Source organism: Lissotriton vulgaris, chromosome 6 (genome assembly GCF_964263255.1).
Source record: "Lissotriton vulgaris chromosome 6, aLisVul1.2, whole genome shotgun sequence".
NCBI classification, from domain to species: Eukaryota; Metazoa; Chordata; class Amphibia; order Caudata; family Salamandridae; genus Lissotriton; species Lissotriton vulgaris.
Genome location: NC_141694.1, coordinates 1,103,166,256 through 1,103,192,980, shown reverse-complemented (window position 1 = coordinate 1,103,192,980; position 26,725 = coordinate 1,103,166,256). Strand labels below are relative to the sequence as shown.

Sequence of the window (26,725 nt, the reverse complement as noted above, 5' to 3'; positions counted from 1 at the left end):
GAAAATTTGCTTACACTTTTCCGCCTCTCTCACTCATTCCATTAGTGGTGAGGAAACTTCAACAATGTTCCCTTACATGATCCTAGTAGCTCCAACATGGGCAAGACAACCATGGTTCACAAATCTGCTGCAGCTATTAGTAGTGCCACATCAAAAGCTGCACCTCTCTCCCAAGTTTCTCACTCAGAACCATGGAGAGATAAGACATACAGATCCCAGTCAGCTCAATCTAGCGATCTGGCTCCTGAAATCTTAGTTTGGATATCTCAACCTTCCACAAGAATGTATGAACGTTATCAAAGAAGCTGGACGCCCTACAACAAGAGCGTGCTATGCTGTTAAGTGGAAAAGACTAGTCATTTATTGCTCTAAAAATAAGATTGACCCACTAGATGCTTCTATTCAAAACATTATTTGTTACCTTTTGCATCTACAATGTTGTAATATAGCGTATCCATCTATAAAATTACATCTAGCTGCAATAGCAGCTTACCTACAGAACAGACAACATCTGTCGCTTTTTAAAGTTCCCCCAATAAAAGCTTTTATGGAGGGGCTTAAAAGAATAATTCCACTAAGAGGTCCACCCTCCCCAATGTGGAATCTCAATATAGTCCTTACCAGACTAATGGGCCCTCCATTTCAACTTCTACACAAGTGCGAGTTACAATACTTTACTTGGAAAGTGGCATTTCTAGTCGCTATCACATCTCTTAGAAGAGTGAGCAAACTCCAAGCATTGACTATACAAGAACCATTCTTACAAATTCATCACAACAAAGTGGTTCTTAGAACAAATCCTACTTTTCTACCCAAAGTAGTTTCTGCCTTCCATTTTAAACCAGTCAGTTGAACTACCAGTATTCTTTCCTCAACCAGACTTGGTGGCAGAAAGAGCGCTACATACTCTTGATGTCAAGTGCATTGCTCTATTACATAGAAAGAACAAAACCATTTAGAAAAACCAAACAACTTTTTGTAGCTTTCTCCCCACCGCATAAAGGCAATCCTATTTCTAAAACAGGAATTGCAAGGTGGATTGTGAAATGTATACAAATATGCTACCTTAAAGCTAAACACACATTAACAATTCTCCCTAGGGCTCATTCCACAGGCAAGCTAGGAGCATCTATGGCATTCTTAGGAAATAGTCCTCTAGATGACATATGCAAAGCAGCAACTTGGACCACAATACATACCTTCACAAAACGCTATTGTGCAGATGTGCAAACAAAACAACAAGCTAGTGTGGGCCAGGCTGTTTTAAAAACACTCTTATAAACTACTGCAACAGATAGAGGTGGCCACCGTTAAGGGAGATACTGCTATATAGTCTATGCAAAGTATATAATCTGCAGCTCCTATGCCTCGAACAGAAAATGCTACTTACCAGTATGCATCTGTTCTTGGCATGTAGAGCTGCAGAGTTGTACACGCCCACCCTCCTCCCCGGATACCTCTATCTGATCCAGTATTATCTTAATCGAAAACATCACGCATGGGCACTTCTCTATTGCTTACTACTCCATCTAACCCTACTGGCAAAACAATCTAACGATGGAGCCGAAGCCCATGCGCACTCTGCACCGCAGGAAGAGTCACCGGTCTCGTGACTACAAGACTTCTTCGAAGACAAAAACAACGTGAAATCATCCTAGCCCAACACCAGATGGCGATCTATGCAAAGTGTACTACTCTGCAGCTCTACATGCCAAGAACAGATGCATACTGGTAAGTAGCATTTTCCTTTTAGATTATTGCACTTCATTGCCTCATATTGGCAGTCATTTCCTCCTCTCTGTCTCCAATGGATGAAGAACTGACATCGGGAGCTGTGGTTTACGTTTTTTGGCTCCAATAACATCTCTGTGACATCGCTTCCAGCGTTTAGGTAGAGCTTACACCCTCTACCAGTGCGGGAGAGCTATGGGGAAGTTTTTTTATCCAGTCTGGCAGGTGGGGATATTCAACAGGTGAGACATCCGCAGGTAGGTACCGTTTCTGCCATAAAGAAGGTTACCAAAGGTAAGTAACATTTTCTTTGTATCCATGAAGGGCAGTAAGTTTCATGGGCCTGCTTTCTATTGTGAGACTGTCCCTGTAGTGATTTTGAATCTGATGCTTTGACAAAGATGAGTAAGGGCTAAAGTGACTGTACTCGACCATTTGAGCATAGAAACTTATTGGAGGATATTTCTCTTAAAAAAGATTTGTTAAAAAATAGTCTAACTACATTCAGCTTTTCTGATAGAGACTTCTAATCTCAGATTCCTCACAATTTGAATTCCACTATACACCAGACTGAATCCAGAGAGTTTTGATAGCAATATCCTTGAGCATAGATAGGTGTTGTCAAGCTGCTCTGTCAAACTCATAAACAATAAAAGTTTGATAACCTTATGGAACCTGATAGCGTAATGATAAAGGGCGTTTTGCCCTCATTAGTGTTTTACCTCATCTCTCTTCCAATTTATAAAATTGGGGGAGAAATGGAAATTGAACAAAAATATCAAAACACTAGTAAGGAAAAGAGTGCCCCCCTCAAAAAGCCAATTAATTTTAGTGAATGCCCAAAATCGCAACGTGACCTGCTAGTCATGTACTTCGATATTCTAAAAGGATTGACGAAAGGAAGGAATATGAAGCCATTAAATGGATGTAAATTATTAGGTACATTGAAATTTGTCTCTCCCTAAAAGATATCAACTCATGTGACCTAAAGCAAGTAGGATTTGAGCGAGGCAATTGGCTAGTGAAATAACCAAGGTCACATTGTTCTCTCCTGTGATTAAGAGTCAGTGGCGGCTCCTCTGCTAAGGCGGAGGAGCGTCGGCTCACTGCTTGTTGAGCAGTGGAAAATAAAAAATAATTGATAACAACAACAAGTTATTATCATTTTATTTTCCGTTGGGACTTGGTGCGGAGCTGGCTCGCGCAGAGGGAGAGATGGAATGGTTTGCACTCCCTCCCTACATGACGCTTTGATCGACAAACAGCCGAGCACAGTTGGGAGGTTCTCTATTAGGCTGTGTTGCACAGCCCCTTGGAGAGCATGCCCAGCCTCCCCAGGCACAGCCGGAGCGGCCAAACAGGCCTCTCAGGCCATTCACGACACTGCTCCTGCAGGGTCTTGATTGGCTGTCAGAGTCCGGAATCCTGGGTGCATCCTGTGCAAGCTGCAGGCAGCAGCCGGGAAGAAGACGAGAAGACTGAGGAGAGGCGTGCTGCAAAGGCGAAGACCACGGCAAAGCAGGTACCGTAAGTTGTTTTTTTTCTCCATCTTTTCATTCCCCGCCTCACCACCCCCGTTCAGAGGCAGCCGCCACTGTTAAGACTATTAATAAAGTCGCAGAAAAAGAACAGGCTAACTAAGGGATTTGAATAGTGCCTACCTCTGAAGCAAGACCCTTCTACTCTTGTCCTGTTTAAAATGTTCTTGCAGAAATAGAATCAAGATAAGTAATTCTCCCCTTGGGCGCATGAGGTAGAAATCACCCATTCAGGTCAGCTGAGTAGGCCACAGATAATATGCAGATGGTGGTTACAATGAATGACATTAACAGAGGTGATTGTTTCTGTACGAGGCCCAATGTATTTGAACAGTCGTTTGGACGATCAACTGCTGGTGGGCTTCTCTAGTTTAAAAAAGGGGGAACTGTGCAAAAGACCCCTTGATTCTTTCAATAGATTGTCTTATGGAATAAGATCTGCTATGGGCAGTTAAAAGATAGAAGTCTTTGATAGAAGAACAAGTTACTTACCTTCGCTAACACCTTTTCTGGAAGATTACCTAACCAGAGATTTCTCACCGACCAACCCTCCTCCTTATTCGGTGGAGTTTGACTCAGACAGTCCATTAATAAAATCTTTATTTAGAGACCTATCGTCACATAAGGGATTTATCAAAGTAGCCTTGATCCAGTCAAGTGCATGTGGGGAATTCACAATGTGAGGGATCTGTGTGTACATAGTCTCTATCGGAATAGAAGTACCAAAGAAGAGTAGCTTATTTCTAGTAATTTCATGCCTTACGAGGACACCGCTGGCATTACATTCATGTCGGTACTGATCATTAAAGATGTAAGAGATCTGTGGACAAATAATCTCAATTCAGTTTTCAAAAGCTTAAAGCAACAGTCGTAAAAACATTTAAAGGTCAGCCATAACTGGAGCCACTCTTTTCTTGTAGCCGTACCTACAGAAACCTGATCAATGTTGGCATTTTAAAAATTAATCATTTTCCTTGTATAACACCCAACCAACTTAGGGCTTTTAGATGACGTTTTGAGTCTGATACAAGCTGATGAGAGGAAACCCAAGTAAGCATAATAAAAGAGCCCAATGCAGTAACAAAAGGCTGAGATAAAGACCGCCCTATTGTATAATATTTGTACAGGGTTCTCTTGCCACTAGTGTGACTGGATGTACTGTTTTTTTGTCAATTTGTGCTTGTGCGGATGATTTCATGTGACTTGTGAGGGGAGCATTGTGTGTTAGGCACGGGGTTTTGAAAGAACCCGTTTTAGCCAGTGACAGCCAAGGGGAAGCGAAAACCACAACCCCCCAGCATTCCTTGCAGCTTTTCACGCTGCCAACGTCACTACAACCAGCAAGTGTGCCAGGAGGCGCATAAAAACTGCTCGGAGCTCCCACAGTACGGGACGCTCCTGGGCCAAACCCGGGCCAAGGGCAGACCCTTTGGCGCCCATCAGCGGCTGGCAGAGGCTTGGCTGGGCCCACTCATCGAAGCGCCACAGGGGTGCAGGCACTGAGGACTGAGGTGAGTGTATACCCATAATAATTGGACTGAATATATCTTGGTCACAATCTATAATGGGGAAACGCTTTGCTCATCCGCCTGTTCACCCGCCTATTATCCTGGACAGTAGGCTGGAGAGGGTGGTCAGCATTGTCTCCTCAGAAATGGAACTAACAGAGCGCAGATTGTCCCTGGGGAACGAGGCTGCACACACTGATCCTATACTGGAGGGACACTGAGGAGGGGGCGGGGGTTTCGGGGGGGGGGGGGGGGGGGCGGTTGACTTGAGCTGACTCAGCACCAATTAGCATATCCTGTGATTCTGTGCACCAGACAGCTGGTTTTAATAACGTTCTGCTTCCCAGTGGAGGTACCATTGGCGCTCAAAGGCACGCTTTGCCCAGGATGTGAGAAGTTAGCCTGGTATATGATGTTCACTATTCTAGTGAGCACCTTGTACCAGTCCAAACAACCCTTATGGTGATTGTTGTAAAGTCAACCTTATAGACCAGCTATCCTAGTGGTAGCATGGACAATGCAGTCTTAGGCTAAACTCAAGAGGGCATGTGAAGCCAGCTGTTTTGCCATATGTAACCCCTTCAATACCAAATGAAAGGGCACCACACAGGATATTTATAAAATATATGTTATTTATTTCTAGACAAACCCTCTGAACTCTTTATGAGGTCAGAGGCAAAGGTAAAATACAGTAAGTTGCACAAAATACAGTAGGGCCCTAGGGGCACGCTGAACCATATACTAAAATAGTGGTATAAGGACCACTACACTGAAAGTGAATAGGCCTAGGGAATCGCTGGGGCTATGCTGTGCTACCAAGAGTTAGGAACCAGGAGGCCCAAAGGATGCGTGTGCAGTATCTAAACACACATGCGGGTTACCATAGAGAATGAATGGGAACGTAAAAGATGCAAACTAGTTCTTTTAGGGCACTTCTGACTGGACTCGGTGAAAGTTACTTGAAACCTAGACGGTTGGATAGTTAATACCCACAGGAGCACCGGAGTACTCTCGTTACCTCACCCACAGGAAGCGGTTGCATAGGTGTCAGTGTCGGGTTTCGTCGTCTAATCCTATGGAGCCTGGAAGAAAGATGCAGCAGGCGACCAGGAGAGAAGTGCCCGGGTGGATCCAAGGATGGACCGAAGATGAAGAGGACCTGAAAGCAGAGGGGACAGAGTCTGGGTCACTAGCCAGTGACCGGGAAGGAACCAGGCGATGTCGTGAAGCAATCAGGTGCTGTCGTGAGGCTTGTCTCTGCAGCCACGTGGACCAGGAGGCGTTGACGATGACCAGGAGTCAGGCACGAACTGTCCCACGAAGGCTCTCACTGTCGGAGGTGTCGGCTTCAGGATTGGAGTCAACAAGCCTTGGCAAAGGCAACCCACACAGGAAACAAAGTTGGCTTCTTACTCAGACCAGCAAGGTCTGAGGAGCTGCTTCTATTGAGGGAAGCAAGGGCCAGTCTGGAGCAACCAGACCAGTGGTGTAAATTCAAAGGTTTGTTGCCAAGATGGCCAATAGCCAAGGGGCAAGTGACCGGACAGACGCGTCAAGCAGGAAAATGCAGAAGGGCCCCACGCAGAACTCGTGGAGGGTGCAGGGCTGATCTTTGGTGCAGATGATGCTCGGGGCTGGGGCTTCTCAATCCCTAATGCACAGCTTTGAGGGTGCCTCGGTTACTGCACAATTAGCAAGTCGCAGACTTTTCAAGATGGCCGGTCCCACGTCTCTCGTTGCCTCCACGGGTCTAAGCTCTGCTGGGACTGTGGATCGGGCTGTTGATGTCTGGAAGTCCGGTTCTTGTCTGGCTCGGTGCTCGGGCTCCGGCGGGAGCGTCGACAAAGCAAGCCGTTGATCGCTGGATGGTGCCTGCTTGGGCAGGGTGGTCACTCCTTGACCACGAGGGAGATTCTTCAGTCGTCTTCTTGCAAAGTAGATCGTTGAAGGTCCAGAGTTTAGTTTCAGAGTTTGTCAGAATAATCTAAAGTCTTGGGACTCCGCTCCTACCTATATACCAAATCTAGGGGCTGGATTGCCTGCTACGTCCCTCCTATGTGTAGGACCAGGGAAGGGGTGTTTAAACCCCTTTCCCTTTGTCCAGTTTCACGCCGGAGCTGGGGCTGGAGTGCCCCAGCACCGGTTTGAACTGGACCATGTATGGTACACCTTGTGTGCCCCAGGCAGTGTCTCATTTCTTTCAGCCCTCCCTGCCCTAATACACAAGAGCCTGTCTGGGGTGGAGCTAGCACCTCCCAAGACAGGAAACCTATTGTATAAGCCTCCCTCGCTGGAAGGACTCCCAGCAGCAGGAGGTCAGACTTGTGTCTGTGGAAGCAGCATCCATTTTGTGATGCTGAGGCTCTGGTTAACTTTAACCGATAATAGTAGGAACAACATGACTTCTCACTCTAGAAGGGTGGAATGCTACCCCCGTCGCTAAAACTGGCGAGGGGGTAGTATTCCAAATCGTATGACACCGTACTCGACATGTTTTGATAAAGCTAAACCAGAGTTAGCATTTAACCCGAGGTTGATAATGCACTTAAGAGTATATGGTGTAGCAATATCCTAGAACAGCTATAAGGATATGGTTCCGAAAGCTGCAGACAGGCTCAGCTCATGCTAGAGCACCATCTCACATAAAACCAAGCACTCTGCCTTCAGGATTGTTAAGGCCTGCCATAGGAGTGACTTATAGGTATATATGTGTCTAGATATAAGGTTAGATATAGGAATACTATATCTAAGCAAGGGGTGATTACACAACCTTGCCCCAGCTGAGTGATCAGCCAGTTGTGTCAATGTGAGTGGCCAACCAGGGGTGGCATAATACATGCTGCAGCCCCTGGTAGGCCTTGGATGCACCTATGCCCTGGGTACCTATAGTACACTGTACAGGGGCTCATAAGGTGACCCAGTATCCAATTGTAGATGTACCTAAAGTACATGGAGTCCATTTTACAGAGAGAGCAGGTAGCCTGGGGCCCTGATTAGCAGGATCCCAGGCCAACTAAGTTGAAAATCAGCTAAACACTAGGCAACAAATCTGGGGTAAGCATAGTAAGGTATCCACCTTCCTACACAGGACACTACAAGTTATGGGCACCCCAAATGCAGTGGCTGCAGCAGTCGCAACCACCAAACTAAAAAGGAAAAGCGGGAAGCAGGTCTGCACTAAATGGAACAGCCCCCATGCGCCGGTTCCTTCTGCAGTTGTTTATCATCATGGATGCAATCATCCCCATCATCTGATGTTAGCACTTGGGGCTCTGTGCCGAGCAGGAACTCTATCCACTCCATTTGCCCCAAACGGAAGCAGGACCAAGTGCATTAGATCATGGGGAGGATTTTATTAATTCTGGTTGCTCGTGGATTCATGGCATAATTGACATGAAATGTACATCCATATGTGAGCGCTTGGATTGTTTCGACACTGCAGTGAACAAACCTTTACTTCGGGGGGTGACAGCCTTAAGTAATATTGCTCTGGGAGGGCATCTACCTTATATTTATCGAACCCTTTAGCCAAAGTAAATCCCCCCACTGCTACCTTATGCCTGCCTGTGGGCTCTGTAGCAGTGTCCTCCTGTAATACATGCACCCAAATAAGGGAATGTCTCCTTCCGAAGACCAACATAGTGTCGAAACCCCTCCTTTTAGATCATGGCCATCCTGCCCCGACTGGGACTGATTCACTTGTACCTCCCATCCCCACATACAAACCCATCAACAGTTTGGTTGGTGATCAATCAAACTTGTGCACACCCAGTAGTATTATTCCCGATCCTTCGGGTTGGACACATTCCAGGCGCAATACAGACGTATTGGGCCTGCCGCCGGCTGGATGCCCATAGGACTTGGTGTTGGCAAGAGTTCCACCCCTTAAGAAGGAACAGAGGGAAATCTGGGATCAACTGCGCAATAAATGTATGGATTCACTGTCCAAGAATAAGAGGTTCAACACGACAAATATGCAAGAGATTATCATGGCACGAATTGTGGGATGGGTAGGCGATTCACCCAAGAATATTGAGGGGAATTGTGTTATTAACTTCCGTAGATCGTCCATAGTAAAATCGTTGTTGAGATGCCAGGAGATCACAACGACCAACCCATCGAAAATCTGGTGCTAACCACTGGGTTACTTCTATAAACCAACTGCCAGAAGCTTTTTAAACAAGTCTCTTCTCCCAGCAGCCCAAAATAAATTTCTGGCTTTGTCTGACTTGGATTTTCAGGATTGACCATCACCACCACCCATAATTGACAGGGTCAATTATACTCACCCACCCCCTTTAAATATATCTGAGTCACACAATCATGTCGCCACAACCATACCCAAGGCTTACGCCAGCCCAGACCTGAATATACTCCGCTGGAATGTTGCCGGCCTACAATCAAAAATAGACCTAGCAGGTTGGTTGGAACTGGTCAGACAGGATATTTTGATGTTTCAAGAAACCTGGGCCACCAAAGATATACACCTTGAGGGGTTTGAATGCTTTAACGTCCTGGTCCCAACTCCCAAATCAGGCCGACCATTTGGTGGCCTCTCTATCTGCGTTAGCATTGCTGCATTAAGGTCCTACACACCCATAGCGACAAATTCCAAGCTTTGCTATATAAAAGGGGGGGATCTATTTATTTACATAATTTCTATAATAACGATTTCCATAATTCCTGCAAAATAAAATATATTAGTTTATTTGACTTTATTGCCACTGTAGAGATTCGCAATAGCCTTGATAAAAAAGCCGGTATCTGGGTGGAGATATGAACCTCTTCCATGCGTTGGATGGCCCCCGGCCGTCCGATGTCACGGTGAGTGTGTGCACGGTGGGTGTCCGTTCCGCTCACGTGTGGAATTCGCCCGCACGGCGGGGGAATTTGCGCTGCGTCGAAGCGGTTAACGCTAAGCTCCCCAGTGAGGAAACCATGACTCTAAGGTTGAGGAGAAGCAGACAAACTTGCCACAGGGGTGTGGAACTAAAGAAATATTTGCGGAACCATGCCTTGAGTAATGTCATGGATATCGCCGCTGTATCCAACGATAACCCCCCCGACCCAACATTTAGAGGAAGGGGCATCGCAACCACCATTGATTATATCTTTATTCCCCCCACCATTGAAGACCTCTTCGTGAAAGCTGCAGTCGTCCCTTCATACCATGGTGACCATAACCCTATCCAAGTAGTGCTTAAATTGTCTTCGAGGCTGACGTTCAAAATAGAATGTGGTGCTAGGAATTTGGCACCCTTGATAGACAAATTAAGCCGAGCGTGGCGAGGGGTTAATTGTGCTGATCTGTTCCATATGGTGACTAGAGATAATTTGGAACTCTTCTACTCCTGTCTTTCAGACGGGAACCTAACCTCGAGGTTATTAGTGCATTTGATAAACTGTGTAAGGTTATAAAATCCGCGCTATCAAAACCTGCTGCCACTATGCAGCACGGATCCAGCATGTTTAATTGAGAGAGTTCAGCGATCAATAGACCACTACGGAAGGCCTTATCAACCAACCCAAGGTTCCCCTCCCTAATTAAGCTGCTTAAACAGAAGTACAAGCTTGGTATATCTCATAGGAAGGACAAATTATCTGATCGATGGGTTGCTCTTGCCAATGCTGCTAACCTAAAGAATGGGAAAACCTTTTGGGCAGCAGTTAAAGATATGAGAGCAATGGCACAACCACGAACACTGATCAGCTGTAAGATAAACAGCGAAGCTTGTGAAGCTAATTTTTTGAAGATTTATATAGCCCCTACATATGAAGACCTGTTAGGGTTTCAAGCCCACATAGGGGTATCAATATCCCTACCAAAAGTCGAGGAAGCCATACATCAGAGCCCGGGAAATAAAGCCCCTGGCCCGACAGGTTACCCATTGACCTTATTAAACACAAACCGATTTTTGGGCTTCGCTTTTGCTGAACGTTTTTAGCAATTTAACCCATGCCTCATTACCTAGTACCTGGTCAACTAGCATTATTGTCCCAATTTTTAAAGGTGACCATTACCAACCTAGATGTTACAGACCCCTTTCTCTGATTGATAACACTCTGAAATGTTTAGGGAGGGTTTTATATAATATCACATTTTTGTCCGAAGACAAACTTATCTTACAACCATGTCAATTAGGTTTTAGGAGCAAAGTAGGCACCATCAAGCAATGTTTAAACCTCAACCTAATAATTTGGAAATACACCATTGCCCAGACGGCACCTATTTATTTGGCTTTTATGGATTTGACTTCAGCTTTCGATTATGTAAACCGGTCACGATTACGGTCAATCCTTTTTGAATATGGGCTAGACGAGGCTTTGATACATTTCTTAGTATATTTGCACAAGGATCTAAGAGCTCTGGTTAGGATTAACACAGGGGGCAAGGTCTCTAATGACATCACGGTTGGTAGAGGGGTCAAGCAGGGATGTGTTCTGGCCTCCCTACTTTTCATCATATATATTAATTATTTACACAAAACATTGATCGAGTTAACCTGCAATGTTCCTAGAGTTGATGGCAATATACTCCCCGCCGTATTATACATCGATGATGTAGTATTAATGGGCCGCACACCTAACGCTTTACACCTTTTAGTACGCGATTTGGTTATTTTATGGCCACCTTAGATCTATGCACTAATTTAAAAAAGTATTTTATGATGGCTTGTGGGAGGTGGAAGAGCCTTTTAAATTCAATTTCCATGGGCAATCAAAGTTTACAATGCACTAGCACTTTCCCCTACTTTGGGCTGGTCTTTGCTGCTACTGGTTCCTGGTAAGACCATATGGCTTACTGCAGGAATAAGTTCTCCAAAGCTATTAACTCTGTCCTTTACTTACCACAACCTAGGATGAAGGGGGCTGTTTTGGCTATTTTTTTTTTTTTAACATTAGTGCATCCCAACAGCAACTTATGGCTCTAGGGGTTTTCTATGGGGCTGTAGCATCCAGCGCAAAGAAAAGCTGTTTCGTCGTAAACTCCTAGGCACCCCCATCTCAACGTTTCAATATGCTTCCCATAGCGATCTGAACTTACATTACATTGAAGACTACATACAGGCGCACCCTGCTCTATTCTAGCTAGCCATTTGGAAAAATCCAGCTGCATGAGAGATTATAGGAGGTTGCCTCAAATGTGAAAAGGGAATGGATATCCCGTGGCTAGCAGAGGTGCGTTCAGGCATAAGCAGGGTAAACTATGAACACATTTGTGCAAGCACTAACGAGATAGATACGGTTAGCAAAAAAGTTTCAACGGCACTCTATACGCATTATAGTAAGGCAAGGAGTCTAAGAAACCAACTCTAGCTGGTTTTATGTCAATTGAGAATACCTCTCACCAGTTGGGCAGTTACCTCACAAAACCCATAGGTCGATGGGAGAGTGGACTCCTATTTCGCTTAAGAGCGAGCACTATGACATTTTTACTTTGTCTTCCCTGCTAATATTGATCTCTTGCCTTGTCCGTGTGATGGCCAGAGCAGGCAAACCATATTGCACTTTTCATTCTTCTGCAATTTTTATATGAAGTATGCCAAATGACTTTTAATACCCTTTTTTAAAAATTTCACCAGTTCACCTTGAAGCTTCGTGTAGATCTATCCTTCTCTTGGAAGATGACAAACTGGCTTTCACGAATAGAGGCTGTTTTGAAAACTGCTGTGCGTGCCCACAATACGATGAGCACTTTATGAACAATGTTTTAATGTATTAGAATTGACATTGATATTGTGATGCAATTGTGTATTTTGTATGCTGAAATGTGATTTGTTCTTTTATGGATAAGTTTTTATCCATATAAAGTAATTGAATTGAATTGAAAGATGCCTCAAGTCATATCACTGCTACCCTCGACCTGTGCAAAGGTTTATATGTTACAGAGGACATTAAGGCAGCACATTTTATTTAATTTATTTATTTATTCGTCCAGAAGGTCCATCACTGGGACTAGCACTTTCTCTAATATATCTTCATATGTATCGTGCTGGTGCATCACACAAGTCTGCCTTCCTTTTCTGATAAATCTCTTTCAATGGACAACTGTCTGTTTGAATGATTCTGTCCTGTGGGTCACATAGGCAAGTGGAACAGCCATGCCTTTGTTTCTTTTTGGAATTCAATGTGGCATGTGATCTTTCATATTTAGGCGGGGAGGCAGTTTCATTGGTGTTAATTTAATTTACGTTTTCTCAACAACCTTTCTCCGGGCGGTAGGCCAATTGATGACCACAAATAGCCTTGATTTGTTAAGGGTTCCTTAAATACAGTACTCCATTTTAAAGCATGTTTTCGAACAAAAAGGTGGATTTGTAGAATTGGTACTGGGAAGAAGCAAAGGCGATGCTTTAAAGTGTCTCTGTGACAGTTCATTTACAATGCATGATTTCTTCCTAATTGGAGCACATGCTGCACTTTATATGCCCTTGTGGACTTCCACGGGGTCCTAGGACCACTGGGACCTACTTCCACTCCCGTTTTGGGAGCATGGCTCGGATCATATGGCTTTGTCTAAGGTATCCGAGCATGTAGCTACATGGTGGCCAACAGGTTCACAGCTGAACTCTTAGCAATGTCTCAGACCAAGGTAAGGAGCACCTCCATGGTTCCATCCTTCATTAAGAGTTGTTACAGATCTATGTTTTCTGATCGCTCGGGTATCTGCATTGTGTCAACAATGATCACTGTGCATGTGGATGCCTCTAGCATCAATATCTTCCCACAAAACTCTACACCTAACACTCCTGTACCAGACCTAAAGGATCTATATCTTTTCATGAAGAAGGATGAAGGGTGATACAATGTTCAGTGTCCATGCTCCAATCAAAGAGGCCCATGAGCTACTTGTGGTGAAACTACATTGCTTTTAGTGCATATACCAAGTCAGGAAATGTATGAGTTGGTGTACAAACTGTAGACGGGACAGTGCAGCAGTAGTTTCCTAGTAAGTGCTGTAGATTGTCCAGTTTTAGCAAAAATAAGTGCAGGGACCAAGTCAGTCAGCACAAGGATACCGCCCAAGGGTCACCAAGTTTAACTTTCATTCCTACTGCTTCCAAGTTGAAAAAAGTCTTGGAGCTAAAGGTGCCTAGACTAGGCGTAACACTTGACAACAACATCTGGCCAAAACACTGACCATTGGAATGGAAACATATGGAGCTTGTCTAGTTCTTTCCCCCAGGATGAAAATTGCACTATAAATCACACTGCACAGAATGCACTGGTAAAGTACCTTGTGCAACGGTCACAAATGCCCGGCAAGAACATAGATATTGAGAGCTTTAAAAAAACAAAGAAATACCCACATGCTAGATAAAAATCCATGCTTAGAATGTCTCCAAATAAATACAAAAACCCATCAACGTGGCCTAAAAACAAAGTAAAATAAACTTCATACCTGTTGTGAACGTCATATGCAAATGACCCAAGGCATCCTGCAGGCAATGAAGCTTCTTTACTACCTTAGCTGCTGCTTCATACTGCACCACCGTTTGCAGTCACCGCAGTCGCTACAGCTAATACTGTGCATATAATATTTTCTTGGATGGTTTCTCCCTAATAACCTGGCAGAGCAGGAATAGGCCCAGATTAGACCGAAAAACACATGTATTGGCCCAGTTAATTCCTGGTGTCTTAAGGCAAAGAGCAAGACAGAGTACTCTGTCGTGCAATACCATAGCACAGACCTCCCCGCCCTTCCAACCTATCATTTCCTGAAGTGCACATCTTAGACATTTGTTTAAAGAACAGAGCAGCAGAAAGGTGTGTTAAATGACTACCATTAACCTTTTATCTGTTAAACCAAATCTTAATGGAGTGCAAACATATCTCCATTTATGAACATCATTGGCATGGAACAGGACTGCTGGAAAGAAGGATTTGAATACTGGATAATTAGACAGGCTGAAGGAAAGAATTTAAATATTTGTGAAATGTCAAATGCAGTCAAAGGGCAAAAAGGGAGAAGGGAGCAGGAAAGACTGAATGAACAATTGACAGTAGAAATGGTTGAGGGCAGGAAAGAAATGAAAGAAAATACCATCCTCCAGATTTTGTATGGAGCAAAAAATAATGATTTTTAGAATGTTTTACAATGCTGGAAAACATTTAAAACCCCCACCAGGATTCTTAACAAGTAGAAACTGAAAACATGAAAGCTTAATCATAATATAATGGGTAGAAAATAATAATGTAGCATTGAACAACCAGTAAGTATTTAGTTGGAACTAGCAGTTTCTCATGGAAACCCACTATAAACTGAAATATTCCATGCGTCCTCTGTAATGCCATCCTGTCCAGCACTTTTCTCCATCTCCTGCCCTATTAATCAGTAGTATTTTGTCTGTAACGATTTATCAACTCAATCACCACAACATCCATCTCCCAGCTCCTAAACATTAGGACACCTCATTCTGTTCATGAGCAAAATGAGTTAGTGGAATGGCCTGCTAGTATGTCCTCCTTCCCTCTTGTTGTTTTCATTCGGCCTTCAAAGCTTATCTTCTCATATTCGAAGACCAGCACAGCCGATGCGCCTACCGCCTCGCTGTATACGACTCACTTCTCTAGAACCTTACTAATCTCAGTATAATGTAAGTATATTATCAATATATTTTGGTTAAAGTATTTGCATCATCAACCATGCTTGCCTATCATTTCTGTGCGTAACCAGTGAGTGCAATATAGCCATGTACACTATTTGTATGACACACTTATGCTAAAATACTTACAAATGTCAACAGGAAGTTTGAACTCTTGGGAAGTCGAAGGATAGTGTGAGCTTCCAGTTTTGAATAGCAGAGGCAGTAGATCCATATCTCTTGCCAGTCTTTAGAATGTAGCAGATTAATGTCTTAAGATCTCTGGAGAGCAATTTTCTGCACATGCATCTTGCTTGGCCACAGCCATTCAGGATTTGAAAGACAGTTATTGCCATTTTATATTCGAATAGAATAAGAATCACAGCCTACTATTTTTATAGAGTATGGATTACCTATGCTGCATTCTACTTGCTAAGTCATTATTGTAAGACCTTAAATGTTTACTTGGCAGTTCCCTTGTTGATGCTGCTAAATGTTTGCTTTTCTCTCTTCTGTTATCACAGGTTTCACAAGGAGCATTGTGGCAGTTTACAGTACCTGCATGCTTGTAGTCCTTTTACGTGTCCAACTAAACATTATTGGGGGATACATCTACTTAGACAATGCAGCGGTCAGCAAAAATGGCACAGTAAGTTGATCAATTAGTTGCTCCTTTAGTGTACCCCGAGTCATATATGTTAGTTTTACTCCTTTTGGAACCCTTTTCTCTTGCCCCTTCAATTTCCTACTTGATCTTTCATGTCACCTATAAAAAAATGCACAGATTGCTATAGTAATTTCTTTATCCATTGTTAAGTGTTTCCATACAAACAGTACATTTTCCTATTTTCTATCATGTCAGTTTTTCACCCTGCTTTTCATTGTTACGTAAAATAAGAAGCAGGGAACCCTTAGTGGTTCCCAGATTTAAGTTGGAAAGCAGCTTCTATTATATTGCGCTCCCTGGAGAGCCTCATATGGAGCTGCTCTCCAACTATAGCTTGGGAACTAGCCAGGGTTTCCTACTTCTTTTTTTGCAAGTTCATATAGCACTCCAAGTCTGAAAGGACATTGTTTGTCTAAATTGATAATTTGTACATGTAGGTAACTGAAATATGTATATACATCAAAATACAATTCAATAGCATTAGCATAGATGCTCCTATAATATTGTGCTATTCAGAAATCTGGACAGGTAACTTCTCCTAAGATCCCCATGCTGCTTCCTATCATCGTAGAGATGAATTTTCCTTTATTATGGGTTGGGGTGTGTGTGTGTGTGTGTGTGTGTGTTTTGTTTTTGGCATGTTGCAAGGTAGGGTGCTGTAGGATAACCTGAGTTTTCAATCAATACCAAAAATGTACATGTCAAAGAGCAAATTTCAGACAGTTGGCCATTGTGGGCATTGCAATGTAGTTCCACCAGCTATTCCAGTAGTCCTTTCTGAAGGACTGGATTTGTGCAGAAGTAGAGTTGTTGCACTGTTCCAGACGCTGACAGTGGCAGGCAGTGACGGGCTTAAAAAGTGTGTATGATAGGTCGCACAAACCTTTGCACATGCTGTGTGGTTTTTTAGAAGGGGAATCTTAGTGCTTTTTGTTGGACAATTCTGGCCTGAAATTAAACTGTCTGCTAAAGGACAGAGTGCTCTTCACTCACTTCCAAAGTCATTATGACTCATTATGTTAACCATGAAAGGATTGAATGCTGTAACTTGGCCTGCTTGAAGGCTGTTGAAAGGGTTAACCCAAGGAGTCATTCCACTGGCTTATTGTGCCCATAATTGTAAAGATGGTGTCCATCATTATGCCAAGGCAATATTACAATATTGGTACCCTTCCTTAATATATTTTGAGCAGCTTTGACATATTTATGTCCATTCCTGGCATATGATGGGGCATCATAAACAGCTGCCAAGGGTCCCCTTAAATTTGATTTGTTACACTCTTTAAACGTATGTTATTTTATGTTATCTGTTGCATATAAATTTGATATATGTACATAAAAAATAGTATCTTGATTAAAATGGCAAGGCAGTGTTTGTAGACCAAACATGCATTTTTTACAAAATAAAAGCAGAAATTTCGAGACAAAATTGTGTTTTCCCTGTAAATGGTTAGCTTTACTTTTTCGTATGTATTTTTTTGTTTATCCAAAAGCAACGACTTGTAGATGGTTCCAAAATATGTACGTTTTACAAAACCAAAATAAGATGTCTTTAGGCAAAACTATTATATTTTCTATAATCTCTTTAACACTAATGTCTAGTGATAATTTATGCTGATTTTGGAAGTGTTAATGCTGATATTGTTTCCGTGGTACCTGAGGGCGCAATCTGCTGTGTCTGTTTATTTCAGGACCCATGGAGCGGCTGATGAAGCCTTTTTGTATTACTATCAATAATGGTGTGTCAAGCCTTAGCCTTTAAGTAACTATATGAAGAATTTTACCTGAATAAAATAATTTTAGAACGCAATAATTCATCAAGGCACCTCTTTTAGGTCTTTAATATTTTCATTAACCCAATTTTTATCATTAAAGAAGCAAATTTTTCACGAAAACTTCACGACTGGCAAAGTTTTTAATTTTCGAAATATAAAGCATATACCTAGGCATAAAAAAAGAAGTAAGCAGTCAATCCAGTTATTTTGTGCACTAGCTACTTCACTAGTTTAGTTGTCGGCACCATTTTCACCTAAATCTTTTTTTTTTCTTCTCTCTAATTAGTATCGAAATAATTTGTAAGCACAGTGAGAAGTCTGATCAGGCACTCCTGATAACCTCTGGCCTCCATCAGTACTTAAAGCTCTCACACCAGCTTTGCTGAATAAAATGGTTGATTTATTTACATTTTCTCTCACTAACAGACCGGTTCTTTCATGTGCTAAGCAGGATTAGTGATCAGTCTCCTCAAAAAATCAGCCTTGAAGTCTCTGTAGCTGAAAGGTATCAGCCCATCACTGTACCATATGTGCTTGGTAAAATCCTGACAATACTTGGCGCTGCTCAACTCTGGCGACTTGGAGACTAATGAGGACCACAACTCATGACAGCTATGTTTGCACCCAGGGAGAGGAAATAATTTTCCATCACTGACCATGGATGAGTTGAGAACAGCATTTGATCATAGTGATGCAGCAAGTTTAACATAACTCACCTTTTTCATGACATTTGATATAGTTTACCACGCAATTCTTAAGTAGTGACGTGAAGGCGTTGGCATCTCTGAAACCTTCGGGAGTAGTCTATTGGGGGCCCTAAGCTGTGGCGTAGTCTCCCCATAACTATCCACAGCCTAGAAAATCACTTTGCATTCAGAAAAATGCTCATGTCAGTCTTGTTCTTTTAATGTTTTCTCTGTACGGTCTTTTTTGTGTCATTTTTAACTCTTCTCCAGGGAATCCTCATCAAAAGTCATAAACACTGAATAGTTATAACCATGTGCTGATATATTTTCGATTTTTATCTTTCCTCCGAAAAGCCAATATTTAAAATATAATTGTAGTGGACATGCAACAGGTTTTATAGGTGCAGGTTTGTTTATTTGTTGTTTATAAGGGAATAGCCAATTCTGAAAAATAGTAAACATTAAAGTAGTGAACAGAAACAAATGCTCTGTCTAATGACTCTTGTCACAAGGATCGTGGATGACCCTTTTCAACACTTTTCCTTTAAAACAAAAAAAAAGAAACTTTGTAATCCAACATTACTTATCTCATTGAATGTTTTAGAAGTGCTCTTCAAATATTTTCTGTCAATTAATATTACTTCTCTTAAGTCAAGTCAATCAGTCTTTATGCGATTATAAACAATCATAAAAGACACGTGTACAAAAAGAAATTCAAAAAAACCAAATTGGCTGGTAAAACATAAAATATCAAGAATAAAATCAATAATTTTTAGCACATATTAACCTGTTTGCCCCAGTATTGGAACTTTCATAGATTCCCATGCTTTGTATCATTCCCTGTCGTCGGAATGGGAGCCTCGGTAGTATAAAAACCATAGAAACAAAAGAGAAAAACAGGCCTAGGCCTCATCTCATTTTGTATCCTATCACTCTCTTTGTGTAAAAGAGACCAAACTTTTGCCAGGACCAATCAGAGCAGCCTCACCCTCTAGAACCTTCCTGAGAGAGCTCAGAGCCTCAGATTTTTCAACTGCACGTTGTGCTAGGGAGTCTCCACTGAGCTCTGCTCAGTTTTTCTTCTACAAACGTATTGGATTTTTGGATTTCTACTAATAACTTTTAACTACTTTAAAGATGTCTGACAAGGAGACGAAGGCCCTGTTCAGGTCCTGTGCCTCATGTGGGAAAAGCGACTTTTTGTTGAGGATAAGCATGACAACTGTATTTATTGCTTATACCCGGACCACAAGGCCACCGACTGCAAGATCTGTAGAACCTTCTCTACCAAGACTCTCCGTGACAGAGAGGGTCGACTTTTGACCTGGCTTCAAAAGATGAAGACTCGGGAGGAGCCGCTTTCTTCAGATGAAGAGGATTCAACATTTATGGCAGCCTCTCATAAGTCCAGGAAGAGGGGTAGGTCTCCCCCTGGTTCTTCTTCTTCAGTGGAGCCCCCTCTTAAGGCCCCTCACAAGATCTCTGATAGGTCTGAGAGGGCTGGTCCCCTTCAATCTCCTCACGGCAGTGAAAAGGAGGCAGGGACAGGCTCCTGGATTGGCTATAGCCTCAAAGGACAGAAAGGAAGTTTCCATTACTTCTCCTCCGTCCAAAAAAGAGAAGGCCAGTGACAAACAATCTTCTGTCACTTCTGGGACTGGTCCGGAGAAAAAACAGCGCTCGTCGACAACGAAAACGTCGGGTACGTTCGATACGGTTCCTTCTGTTAAAGTTCCCGCTGTTTCCTTGGCTCCGTCGACGGGCTCGTCGGCGGTAGCGATCTCCACATCTACGTCTTCTTCTTCGACTTTCAAGATTCCAACTTCCACGTCGACTATGTTGACAGTTATGGTTGTGACGACGAGCTCGTCTACGAAGCCGTCGACGATTATTCCGTCGACGACTAAAGCTTCGTCGACGACGGCCGCTGCCCCGTCGATGATGGCCTTGTCGACGACCAAGACTCCGTCGACAAAGGTGATTATACCGTCGACGACCGCTGCTCCGTCGACTAAGACGGTTATACCGTCGACGACTGCTGCTCCGTCGACGACGACGTCTGCAGAAGATGAAAATTACCCCGGAAATGACATCCCCACGACGAGTGTCGTTGCATCCACCGAATATGCTCCTAGAGGACGAGTGGAGGAAGAGGAGTTTAGTCATTATGGTGATGTATACAGTCCCTCAGACTTGAATGTAAAGCTGCAGGACACTGACAATGAGGACTATTTCGAGCATGCACGTGAACAACAGGTGCACTATGTTTCACAGGAGCGACGTTCTACTGGTTTAGGACAGGACATGGTGGCCATGCCTGCCTCTCTGCTCACCGATCTTCAACTGATGTTACAGGACTATAGAAACAGGTTTCCTTCGGAACCTTCTACCCAGTCTACACAGCCTCCTCCTCAGGAATTGCCACAAGCACAGTCGGTTGCTGGTCCTTCTCCTTCGCAGGTGGTGCCCCACCTCCCAGCTCAGGTTATACCTCTGGTCTGAACTCAAACACCGGATCCGGATCCAACCGATCCTGTCCAGCTGGATACCTCTTCGGACGAGGAGTCGGTTCAAGTGGATCCTTTATCTGATCCATTACAGGACCCAGATCTGGATCAGGGTGACAGTGGCCTGCAAGACCCGGACGCCACTGGTCGTGATACATCTATATCCCCCTCCTGTGGACATAGGAGGGTTCCATCACCTGATGGAGAGAGCGGCGAAAAGGTTTGGACTGCCGATTACAAGAGAGGAGTCTTAATGCTTCATCTACGATTTCAAGGAGCAATACAGGAGATCTGTTAAGTCCATTCCGATCATAGAACATGTGTGGGAGGAAGGCATAAAAATCATGCAGAATCCAGCCACTGTGATTCTGGTTCTTCCCAGACTGGAATAAAAGTATAAGGTTCCGGAAGGCAGTCCAGCCTGTCTTCTTGGTCAACCTAAGCCTGATTCAGTCATCTCTCAGGCCGCCCAAAGCAAGTCAAAGAATCCGACGACGCCTTTGACTACGCCTCCAGACAAGGACGGTAGACGTCTGGATAATGTGGGGAAGAGGTTTTCAACCATGGCCAGCTTGCTGGTTAGAGCAGCTAATTCTCTCGCCATTCTGGGCAGATACGATCGCCAGATGTGGTGTGACATGGCACCGTTTGTGGAACAATTGCCAGACGTCGCAAGAGAGGAAGCCAAGAGAGTGCTTATGGAAGGAGAAAAACCATCCTCCGAGGTCATCGACTGTGTGATGGATATCGCCTCCACGGCTTTTCGGGCCTTAGCGAGTTCAGCGGTGCTATGTCGCCAGGGCTGGTTAAGAGCCACCTGGTTTCGTCAGGAGGTCCAAAATAGGATCCTGGACCTCCCATTTGATGGTGAAATGCTTGTGGATGATGCCCTGCAGAACATAAACCAAGATACCGACACGGCAAAGTCGCTGGGATCTCTCAACTATCGCAAGGTCCCATTTAAGGGCGTTCGTGGCAGGGGTTTCTCTTCGTATAGAGGCAACGCCCAGCAGAGATATTCGTCTCAACCGTCCCAATCTTACAAGACCCAGTACTCTAATCAGTGGCAGGGACAATCGACGTCTTACTCTCACCAAACACCGCGAGGACGTCAGAACCGTCAAGGACGTGACGGCAGCAAGCGACAATAGCGGCCTCCTGGCTCTACCTGCTGTTCCTTCCCTCACAGTCACATCAGTGGGGGGCAGGATTTCTTTTTGTCTGAACAGCTGGAGGTGTATAACATCGGACCAGTGGGTCCTGAATATTGTACAGAGTGGCCATACGTTGGAATTCCAAGATCTTCCTCCAACACGAGCTCCGGGTGCCATCCGCACAAAACATCTGGGACTACTCCATCTAGAAGCCCATCAATTGTTCCTCAAAGGGGCAATAGAACCGGTACCTCTTTCTCAGAGGGGCAGAGGTTTTTTCTTCCAGGTTCTTCCTGGTGCGGAAGACGACAGAGACTTGCCGCCCCATTCTAGACCTACGAGAGCTCAACACTTCTCATCAAACTTTCTTTCAGGATGGTCACTCTCCAGGAAATCCTTCCTCTTTTAAACCCAGGCGACTACTTGGCTTCCCTGGATTTAGAAGATGCGTATTTCCACATTCCGATCCACCCAGCTCACAGACAATATCTGCCGTTCACAGTGGGCAAGAGCCATTTCCAATTGAAGGTGCTTCCGTTTGGCCTGCGGTCTGCACCTCGGGTGTTCACCAAGGTGTTAGCACCAGTAGCAGCTTTTCTAAGGACACATTCCCTGGAGGTGTTCCCTTACTTGGACGACTGGCTAGTCAAGGCTCCATCTTTCGAGGAAACCTCTCAGGCTGTTTCGACTTGCATTCAGGTATTCAGACACCTAGGCCTTCAATTGAACAGAGGCAAGTCAGTTCTACTACCCTCTAAAACCGCACGGTTTCTTGGGGCGATTTTGGACACCTCACAGTGCACGGCTCGTCCTTCGGAGGACCGTCAACGAAAGTTGATAGTATCAGCTCGCCAACTCTTCCAGAAGAAATGCTTGTCAGTCCGTCAATACAAGTCCCTTCTAGGGTCGAAGTCATCCTGCATACCATTAATACCTCATTGCAGGCTGCGAATGCGCCCTCTGCAGGAAGAACTAGACAAACAATGGCACCAGGCAGACGGATCATTCAACGACAAGGTGTTGGTGACTTCGGCAATGAGAAAGGCATGCGAATGGTGGCTGGTACAAGACAATATCGCACAGGGTCTGACGTTCAGAATTTCGCCATCCCCCTCATCATAACCACGGATGCCTCTTTGGAAGGCTGGGGAGCGGTGCTCCGCGAACTTCAAGTCAGCGGACACTGGAGCCCGGATCAGCGCCAGTGCCATATCAATTTTTTGGAGCTGACAGCCATTTTGTTGGCCTTAGAAGCTTTCCTTCCCAGAGTTCGCAATCGTTCAGTGCTGGTCCGGACGGACAATACGACGGCCATGCACTATGTAAACAAGCAAGGGGGAACAAGATCGCAGACTCTGTCCACAGAAGCTCAGAAACTCTGGGGTTATGCGATCCTTCACAACATCAGTCTGAGAGCCGAGCACCTGGCAGGCTCACTCAATGTCAAAGCGGACGCCCTGAGTCGACAAACGGAGGTGACGGACGAATGGGAATTGAATCAGTCCATTCTGGAGAGGGTGTTCGAGGTTTGGGGGACACCTACCATCGACCTGTTTGCCTCCCCAGTGAACGCCAAATGCCGGTTTTACGCAAGCAAGGTTCACCATCAGGGGTCCCTGGGGAACGCCCTTTCGATAGCTTGGTACAGCGCATTCTTTTACGCTTTTCCTCCAATTCCCCTCATTCCTCGAGTACTCAAGAAGATGAAGGCGGAACCGTGCAAAATTAGTCTCATTGCACCAGCGTGGCCCCGACAATTTTGGTACACGGAGCTCCTGCGACTCTCCCAGGCTCCTCCGATCCGCTTACAATCCATTCCATCCCTGTTGTCCAGGAATCAGGGGCAGGTTTACCATCCAGATCCGAAATCGCTCCACTTGACAGCGTGGCTCCTGAACACAGAGAGTTCCGTCATCTGAATCTTTCCCAAGAATGTTGAGACGTTTTGTCACAGGCTCGAGCACCGAGCACAAATAAGACTTACAAGGCAAAATGGAGAAGGTTCTGCCTATGGTGTCAAAGACAAGGTCTCCATCCTTACAAATCTCTGCCTCACCAACTCTTGCCATATATTCTATCATTGGCTAAATCTGGGTTAGCACATTCCTCTGTGAAAGTCCATCTTGCAGCCATTTCAAGGTTTCGGCATACTTCTTCAGGCCCTTCCTTATGGTCCTCTCGGATCGTTAAACAGTTCTTGAAGGGTTTATTCCGGATGTACCCTCCAGTTCGACCTCCTCCTCCAGTTTGGCAGCTCAATCTTGTCCTGGCTCAACTCATGAAACCTCAGTTTGAGCCGGTGCACAAGGCGGACTTGAAGTTCCTCTCTTGGAAACTTGCTGTCCTTCTAGCTCTTACTTCAGCGAGAAGAGTTAGTGAGCTTCAAGCCCTCTCCATAGTGCATCCATTCCTTCAATTCAAAAAGGATGTTCTTATTCTTCGCACCAATCCAAAGTTCATTCCGAAAGTACCATCTGAGTTTCACTTGAATGAACCTTTGATTTTAAAGTCTTTCTTTCCGTGTCCTTCTACACCTGCGGAACGCACTTTACATTCTTTGGACGTTCAGAGATGCTTAAAGTTCTACTTAGAAAGTACAAGGCCCTTTCGGAAATCATCCCAGTTGTTCGTCTCCTACAGCGCACCACGGAAGGGATTTCCTTTAGCAAAGAGTGGCATTTCCCGCTGGATATCCAGTGCCATTCAATTTTGCCATCAGGAGGCGGGCAAGCCTTTGAACAGTAAGGTTCGTGCCCATTCTACAAGGTCTGTGGCTTCATCTGTGGCTCTTTTCTCTGGAGTCCAATTAAGGATAAATGCAGGGCAGCAACGTGGAGCAGTACTCATACCTTCACGAAACATTACTGCCTAGAGTCTGCAGGACGAGAGGACGCGGCTGTTGGTCAAGCAGTTCTGCAGAATCTTTTTCATTGAGAGGTGAGCTTTCCCTTCAGTCCCTCCATCCTGGTGAGCACATTTTGTTTACTTTTCTTACTTTACTATAAGTATTGCTATATGGTTGTTGATGCCATGTTTTTCTGGTTTACAAAATGTGTCCTGGTGTTTTACTGCTAGCTACTCTGATACAAAGCATGGGAATCTATGAAAGTTCCAATACTGGGGCAAGAAAACAAGTTACTTACCTGTAACTTTGGTTCCCCAGTATTGGTAACTTTCATAGATTCCCATGCGCCCACCTGCCTCCCCTGGGAAAGCTCAGTCTTTTCACATGAGATAGTGGCGGTTTGCGCAATGGCTACGACAATCTGAGGCTTTGAGCTCTCTCAGGAAGGTTCTAGAGGGTGAGGCTGCTCTGATTGGTCCTGGCAAAAGTGTGGTCTCTTTTACACAAAGAGAGTGATAGGATACAAAATGAGATGAGGCCTAGGCCTGTTTTTCTCTTTTGTTTCTATGGTTTTTATAGTACCGAGGCTCCCATTCCGACGACTGGGAATGATACAAAGCATGGGAATCTATGAAAGTTACCAATACTGGGGAACCAAAGTTACAGGTAAGTAACTTGTTTTCTTATATTAGAGAGTACTAAAACACCGAACTCAGCACCCTGGTACAAGATAGAAGATACAGTTTTAAGGTGATAACATAAATACATAATTACATAGTTACGTAGTGCCCTGCATCCTGATCCTTCTTACGGCCCATGTCCGGCTCCAAAATTTTGCCATAGCCACCACTACGACTTCTCTGGTGTCAGATTTTATAATACGCAAAGCCATTTGGGACGATCTTGTTCCCAATTTGGCGCAAACTGGCTTGAGCCATTTTTTGCGAGGCGCCTTGTATGCAGGGCAGACTAAGAGGATATGCGGCAGAGTCTCTTCCCAACATAAACAGGAGTGGCAGAGTGAGTCTTGAACAGGCCCCCAGTTTTTAGTAAATGATTTTATAGGGAGGCTTCCCACTCAGTTCAGTTCAGTTCATAAGTCTTTATTTCGATAATAAAATGATAAAAGACAGGAATATCAAGGACATAAAATTTTTGACAAAAAGCCCATCATTACAATCAACTTTTTAAAAGGAATATTAAACAGTATGGTAAGACTTTTAGAAATACAAAAATACAATAACAATCATTTTTTGTTAAAAGCATTTCGAGATTAAAATACATTTGGGTTCCTGGTGCTAATGACCCATGCCCACCCAAGAAATTTAGCAAGGCCAACCACTACCAGCTCAGAAGTATTAGTGCGGAATATCTTCAGGGCTTCAGCACTCCCTTTAATTTCTAGCCTACAGCAAATGGGCCGAATCCATTTCAGTCTAGGTACATGGTAAGCAGGGCAGGCGAAGAGAAAGTGGCTTACACTCTCCGGGTGGATTGAACACAAAGGGCAGGAATCACATGAATTGGCGGACCACTTAGTAGTAAAGGAGTTAATGGGTAGAGACCAGACTCGGAACTGATGGTATAGTTTCCGGTTGAGGGTCTTAGTGGTCACATCCCAATAGGTTTCCAAAGAGGGGGGTCACTTTATGGGTCAAGAAAAGGCCTGTTAAACTAGAAGTATCGTCTGACTGGACTACAGATGAGTGTTCAACTGAGGCCCAATAC

At 44.2% G+C, this 26,725-nt stretch overlaps 1 protein-coding gene across 1 annotated transcript in view; it reads left to right on the top strand.

Moving 5' to 3' along the window:
* The window catches only part of PEX3 (peroxisomal biogenesis factor 3), a 391,252-nt gene that overhangs the window by 150,102 nt on the left and 214,425 nt on the right, over nt 1-26,725 (top strand). Inside the window, exon 5 of the mRNA XM_086927170.1 lies at nt 15,888-16,012. Within this exon, the coding sequence (XP_086783296.1) occupies nt 15,888-16,012 (125 nt within the window). The remainder of the gene's footprint in view (nt 1-15,887; nt 16,013-26,725) is intronic.